Consider the following 7,647-nt stretch of genomic DNA (forward strand, 5'->3'; position numbering starts at 1 on the left):
AAAAAAAAAAAAGAATAGATGTGGCTGCACCCGAAATTTTTTTCTACTCCAGTACTATATTTTTAAAATTAACTTTATTAGTATAATTTAAATATACATAAAAATCACATTCATCAAAGGGAATTTGTACCTGTAAATGGTATATCTTGATTCCTCTTTTTCTCCCAATCTCCTTCCACCCTCCATTCAACACCCTCCTTATTTGCAAAAGCTTTGTTTCCATTTTTCCTTCTTTTCTCACCTTTTCTTTTCCCTTCTTCCCCCCCTTCCCAGTTTCCCTTTCCTTTTGCACAAATTCTTCCTATTTCACATTATCGATTCGACATTTTAGTCCTTATTAACTTTTCAGTTTCTCACATCAGAGAAACAATGCAATATTTACATGTTTGTCTGATTTATTTCACTTAAGGGTCTCAAGGTACATCCATTTATCTAGAAATGTCTCGATTTTATCCTATTTTATGACAGAGTAGTACTCCATTGTATTAAAAAAATTTTTTAAAATCCATTCATCAGTTGATGGGCATTTGGGTTGTTTCCAAGATTTAGCTATTACAAAATGTGTTGCTATGAACATGGGTGCACATACATCATTCTGGTATGATGCTTTTAATTCTTTTTGGAAGATACCCAGAAGGGGAATGTTTGGGTCAAATGGAACCTCTCGTTCTAATTCGTTGAGGAATCTCCACACTGATTCCCACAGTGGTTGCCCCAGTCTTCACTCCCACCAACAGTGGAGCGGGGTTCTTTTTTCCCCCTCAGTCTTGCCAGCATTTGTTGTTGGTTGATTTCTTGATATTAGCCATTCTTTCTGCATTGAGATGGAATCTTGGCATTGTTCTAATTTGCATCTCTTGTGCAGATGAAAACAACACTGATATTCCACTTCACTCCAGGAAGAATGCTGCTTTCAGCATTCCTACCCTTCCTCTTGGGTAGGAAGAACCGACATAGTGAGAATGGCCTTACTCCTAAAATTGTTGCACAGATTTAATGCAATCCCAATCAGTGAACATACTAGGAGAGGAGGAAACAACCCCAAACACACTCAGCCACCTTATTTTTGATGAAAGAGGCCAAACATGTTCACTGGAAGATAGATAGCCTCTTTAATAAGTGGTGCTAGAAAAACTGGCTTTCTGCCTGTTGAACACTAAAACTAGACCCATATCTTTCACCATGCAGTAAACTAAAATCAAAGTGGATCAAGGAACTGAATTTTAAAACAAAAACACTAAATCTCCTGGCGGAGAGAATAGGTAGAACTCTTGAAGACATAGGAATAGGCGAAGAATTCACGAACACAGTCCCAGCTGCATGGGAAATAGTACAAAGAATCAAAACTGGGATATAATTCTATTAAATTTTGTTTTCATATTTTAACTCTTTACTCTATAGTCAGCACACTCTACCTAATGATTCAGTCTCCTAAAACCTAGTATAACTAATATCTTACTTTAAATTACAAATTCAATGATTGAGGTACTAGTGTATGCTGAATACACCTTTATTTCCTTTCCTCTGGAGACAAAGAGCTGAATGGATGATTATTATTTCCCAAAGGGTGCTATATTTCCTATGCATGGGCAGGGACTGGCTAATTCCAGCTGGCCTGTCAGCACTGTGGAATGAAGGGTAGGCGGCACTCTCAACCATTCTGTAAAAAGCCCAGGCAGTACTAGTTCTGTCTTGCTGCAGCATTTATAAATGAGAGGACCAGTTTTTCCTCTTCAGCCTTACGGAAAATGGAGAGTAGTTGAGAAGATTGTAGATGGCTTATGTTCGTATTGAGCAAAATGAGAATAGCATCAAGATTAACACTTGTTTCTGTATTTGTCCTACTTACACCATAAAGAAGTTCTAAAGTTTTTGAGAACTTCCAGAAGTGTGGTGGGTTTGCTTTTGTCTCTTAGAAGAGTGGAGCTTCACTACACTTTCAGAAGCTTTAAGACTTCCTTTTAGAGGGAAGTGTTATAATTTTATAACAACTTTAGAAGCCCTGTACCCTTCCCCACCCATTGCTTATGGCCTTTTGCTTCTCATGGTCTCATATACGTGACCTCAGATGATATTGGGGCCCTTTTTTTATTTTTTTGTAACAGGGATCGAACTCGGGATCTTGTGCTTGTGAGGCAGGCGGCAGAAACACTGAGCTAAATCTCTGACCTAAAGCTTTTAAAATTAATTTCCGAGCTCTGAGCACATCTCTATTTTTAAGTTTTAAGGATGAACTTGGACAATGGGACATCTAGGGCTGCTTTAGGAAACACACAGACTCTTTGAGGGATCGTGCTGTTCCATTGTTATCCAAATTCAAATTTTAAAAAATCAGCAGAGAGCCGGGGTTGTAGCTCAGCAGTACAGTGCCTGCCTGGCAAGAGCCCTGAGTATGACTCCCAGTACCAAAAGAAAAAAAAAATCAGTGCAATTGCAGTGAACAGCCCAGAGACATGCATAAGCCATAAACTGATGCTAGCTAATATTTAGGTTAAAAGCTACTAATATTTACAGTATTTCTTTTTCTTCATCTTTTCTCTAGGCATACTCTGTGTATGACGAAGACATTGGGTACTGTCAAGGACAGTCTTTTCTTGCTGCTGTATTGCTGTTGCATGTAAGTAATTTTCCACATGATAAGTAGCACAGTGATAACAGTTTATTTTATTTTTTACTTGTTTTTTAATTTCCTTCTGATTTTCCATTTACCTGATAAAGATTTCACATGGCATATCTTTTTAAAAATTTACTTTGGATGATAAAAGAAATCTAATGTCAAGAACAGGGCAATTTTTCAAGAGAATTAATTTTGCTGGCTAGAAGCAAATAAATTGCTTGTTTGATGTTATTTTAAAGTGGAACACTAGGACAAAGAAGTCAGTGTAACTGCCCAGATAACTTGGACTACTATGTACTACTATGCTATGCTATGCTAAGAAAGTCTTTTATGTTTTCTGTGGTTTTTTTTTTATATACTATCTTTCCTCGCAGTCATTAACAGGACATTTATTGAGCATCAGTCACTAGGTAATGGGCGAAGTAGGATTACAAGATGAATCATTTATAATAAATGAATCATTTCTGAAACATCTTACAGTCCAGGATGGGGTACAAGTAATGTAGGTACAAACTTTTTTATTCTCTTTTCTGTGTTGTTATTGATTTTTCTGATGACAAAAATAATACATGCTTGCTAGAAAACTTATAGTATGCTAAAAAACAAAATGAAACACAGAGTAAGAAAATAGAGAGCAGTTCTCCCCAACCCAGTTCTTCCAAAACTTTCAGAAAAGAAAGCTCTGGAAGAGTTGGCTGAATAACCAAGACATAAATAATTGAGGCTGGAAAGGCAAGAAGAGAGAGAAAGAGGGAGGGGGAGGGGTATGGGGAAGAAAAGGGAGAGGGAGGGGGAGAGGGAGGGGGAGAGGGAGGGAGGGAGAAAGAGGAAAATTCTGGACAACAGGAACAAGAGCAAATGTATGGACAAAAGGGCACTGTATACAAAGTGAACAATGTGGAACCACTGCTCACTAAGGGAAGTGGTATGAGGTAAAAATGATGAGATAGATGGATATCAAATTATGATGATTGTGTAAACATGTCAAAAATATGGGCTTTCTTCGAAAGCTAATGAATTATGTATTAGTTTAAAGCAAACTGATGATGTAGTCAGACATTCGTTTCAGAAAAATTCTTGTTACACTCATTTAGAACTATTGAGATTGAGTGGAGGAAGCCATTCAGGAGTGGTGATAAATTTTGCTTTGAGTTCTTTTAATTTGGGAAATTTTGAGGCATCTGAGAAGAGCATCCAGAAATAAGTTGAATGAGGAAGATGATTGATGCTGGCAGAGAAATCAAAGCTAAAATCCTGAGAGTAGGAGAATAAACAGACTGAGAGGTCTACCCCAGAATAACAAATATTTAAATGGCTGTTGAGGAAGCAGAATCTTTGAAGAAATTCAGATTTCTGCATAGTGTCAAATGTGGCAGAGAGGCCTAGTGAATTTAAAACTAAGGCATTCCTTTGGGTTTGGCATTCTGAAAATGAAAAACATGCATAGTAGATCCATTGTCCTAATGCTGATAACTTGATTCAAATAATAGTGAAACACAGTGTTTCTGTTGTGATTACTCACTTTGTCACTTTGAGGTTGCTTTTTTTGCCTGTGGCATTATCTGTGTGCATGGTCTCTTTCTTCTCTCCATTATACTTCCTTCTTTGATATTTCCACATACCATTTTCTTGTGACTCTTTGTGATGATTAAATGCTTTACAGTTACAAATTGTTAGGGACCTTTTTTTCCACCACTAAGCTCACCTAATTATATAAAGGTAAGGTCCTGATCTCAGGAGAACTGGATACTGAAAGTAGTGACATGAATATGATTGTCAAGATCACAGCCATCTGTCTTCTAAAAGAAACATTTATAATCACTTTGATGAGAAGTTGTACAGCTTTCCATTGAACAAAATAAGCTTTGAATATACCAGTTTTCCATATTTGACCTGTACTCCTATTTGTCACATTATAACAAGTTGATTAAAGTTATGTAAGAATAACTCTGAGAACTCTGTTCTGGGATTTCTGAGGTTTGATTTTGAGTTTGTAATTATTTGTAAGCATATTCTACACCTAGACCTTGTAAGGAGAGAAATAATGAGTCAAATAACTAGAAAACTCAAATACTTGGGATTTTTTTCTGCATTATCCACTCTACCATAATAAGGGTCACATGACAGTTTAGCCTTTGTGAACTTACACAATAAAACAGCTCCCCAAATGTATCACAAAACAGACAAAAAAATCAGTTTCACTTCTTTCTTTCTACAAGAATAAAATTATTCCATTGTTACCATGGCTTATAAAAATAATTTGAAATGTAGAAATGGCTTTAGAATACTTATGGAAAAATTAATATCTGATATTTGATATAATATCAGTGAAAAGCGCAGTCTAATTTTTATTTGGCATTTTTTGTGATAGTCCTGTTAATCAGCACATTCCGTTAACTGACCAACTCATCCATCAGGCAATTTGAACAACAACTTAGCTGAAAGGTTTTTCCTCTTTATTTTTGTTTCCATTGTTTAAACAGGTAGAAGAATACAGGCTATCTTAAATAATTTTTCAAATACAGTATCTTTTGTTCCAAGGAGATACATTATTAGGGTCTTGCTAATTTTTTTGTCCGTTACACAATATGTTGCTTCTTTTTCCTGTCAGACATCCTTGGGAGCCCCACATTAATCATTGTCAGAACTTGCTTCTCTTTAGGATGCTGTCCTTTCCTCACCCTGGTCATTTGTGTTTCATGTCCATTGCTTAAGAGGAAAAAAAAAGACCAAAAGTGAAAGTGTGTTCAGCAATTATAAAAAAGTAATTAGCTTCTCCTTATGCTTGGAAATCTCCAGATGCTTGAAAATAGCTTTGTAACATGTGGTATTTAAGCACTGAAAGAATTGAATGTTTATCATCATAGATGATGTTGTATCTATTTATGAAATTTTGAGAAAATTTATCACATAATTGGAGAACAGCACGGAACATAGCATAGGTTACTTACAACTACTATAATTTTCAACTGCTTTTGATATTAAATGTGTAATAATCTTTAATGTCATCATTTCAACATTTGTTTTTGCTTACCTGGAGGAATAGTAAATCATTATATATGTTATTTATTGTAAAAATGATATAAAAATTTTACCCAGTGTATTTTTTGATTGTATTTATTGTCAAATAGTTTTAATTTTTCTTTTTAAAGTAAACAAATACTAGTTTTCGACATTCAGAAAATCATGCTTATTTTTAAGATGAAATTACTATATACGTACTGATTTTGGCATGTATCGAAACTTTCCAACTTCTTTAGAAAGGATTGTTTGAATAATGGAAAATATTTATAACTATTGAATTGAAAAAGAACTATCACTAGATACAACTCCTTTGGAAACCAATTTGGCTTTTTCTGAAAAAGATCCATACCTAGCAATTCCACTCCTGGATATACTGGAATACTTTTGTGAAATATCTTGCATGTTTACACCACAATACATTGACTAGAATTGTTCTAGGATCAGTGTTTGTAATAGTCAAAACATTGAAATAACTCAAATGTCTACTATTAGAATTCCAATATTGATCTATAATGAAATGTCAAATACATTTTTTAAAATAGATGTAAGCAATGAGTTTTTCTAAAAATAAGATTCCTCAGAGTCCTAAATGTCAAGATGGAAATTTCCAATTTTTCTTTTTTTTTTTTTTTTTTTTTGGTACTGGGGATTGAATTCGGGTCCTTGCGCTTGTAAGGCAGGCCACCGAACTGCTGAGCTAAATCCCCGGCCCCCAAATTTTAAAATTTATATATACAAATAAAGGTATTTGTGTAATTATTATTCAAGATTCTTCCTCTCACATGTAACAGAATCCTAAAAGTAGATTAAATTACAAAAGGATATTTATTGACTTGTAACAGGATAATCTAGGACTGAGATGATTTTGGTGTGGTGGAATCCAGAGTTCATATTCTGTCATCAGAGATCTGTGTTTGAATATTTGCTCATGTTGAGTTTTCTTGACCTGATTACTTTGGTAGACCATAAGGTGGACAACATGGCTGTAGGCTGGCAGCTTCATTTAAAAAAGACCATCTTTCACTTTCACTCCTACATTTAAAAAGTAAAACAAAATAGCTGGACACAATGGTGCATGCCTGAAATCTCAGCTACTTGGGAGGTGGGGGCAGCAGGATTACAAGTTGGAGGCCATTATAGGCAATTTGGTGAGAACCCTGTCTCAAAATAAGTAAAAAGGGCTGGGGATGTAGCTCAGTGGGAGAATGCCTCAGGGTTTGATTCCCTAGTACTGCAAAAATAAATAAAGTTTTAGCTCTCTCTTTCTCTCTCTCTCTTCTTTCTCCTCTCTCTATCTCTGGAGGACTCCAGTTGGCCTTGGAATTGGTTTCATCCAGGAGTCTATTTCTAAGGCCAGGAGTCTAGGGTATGCTGATGGCACAGTGCAGGTTTTGAGTCCATCCTAGTAGTGACTAGATCAGCTCTTCCTAAAAAGTAGAATGGTTTTTCTATAAGAAAGATTCTTAAATCATATGACTGGAAGATAAGATGCTAGACAGATATATCATCTTACTGATGTCTTTGCAAGAGTTTTAGTATACTTTTAAATGAGTCCTTCTTAAAAATTATCTTCCTTATAATACAAGAGAAAAAAACATTGATTTGCCTATTCTGAGTTAATTCTTACAAGTGCTTTTGAGCCATTTCCCAACTTTTTCTAGTGTCCTGTAATGTATACTCAAGACTTTTTAACTTTAAAAAAAAAACCTGTCTTAATCCTCCTGTTTTGCTATTATCATATCTATCTAATTAGTACATTAAAGGTATACAATGTAATGACATTCATCATTGGAAATTTGCACCTTTACATGATCCATCTTGGTTCTTACTTTTTCCCCCTTCCCCTGCCCTCCCTTCAACCTCTCCACTTCCCACCCCCCCCACCCCGCCATCTACAAAGACTTTATTTCCTGTTTTTTCTTTTTCCCATGCTAATTCCATTCCCATCTTTCTTTTCCCCTATCCTTCCCCTTTGTGCCTTTGCTTATCTGGCACTTTAAAGCTGA

At 35.5% G+C, this 7,647-nt stretch overlaps 1 protein-coding gene and 1 long non-coding RNA gene across 4 annotated transcripts in view; one reads left to right on the plus strand and one right to left on the minus strand.

Moving 5' to 3' along the window:
- The window catches only part of Rabgap1l (RAB GTPase activating protein 1 like), a 591,762-nt gene that overhangs the window by 337,012 nt on the left and 247,103 nt on the right, over positions 1-7,647 (plus strand). For all 3 annotated transcript variants that reach the window (XM_033762099.1, XM_033762100.1, XM_033762101.1), the window contains one exon: positions 2,543-2,617. In XM_033762099.1, the coding sequence (XP_033617990.1) occupies positions 2,543-2,617 (75 nt within the window). The remainder of the gene's footprint in view (positions 1-2,542; positions 2,618-7,647) is intronic.
- The window catches only part of LOC104866331, a 33,735-nt gene continuing 31,268 nt past the window's right edge, over positions 5,181-7,647 (minus strand). Inside the window, exon 3 of the long non-coding RNA XR_781414.2 lies at positions 5,181-5,326. This is a non-coding gene — a long non-coding RNA (uncharacterized LOC104866331). The remainder of the gene's footprint in view (positions 5,327-7,647) is intronic.

This window comes from Fukomys damarensis, unplaced genomic scaffold (assembly GCF_012274545.1).
Source record: "Fukomys damarensis isolate Sample0158 unplaced genomic scaffold, DMR_v1.0_HiC HiC_scaffold_11, whole genome shotgun sequence".
Taxonomy (NCBI): Eukaryota; Metazoa; Chordata; class Mammalia; order Rodentia; family Bathyergidae; genus Fukomys; species Fukomys damarensis.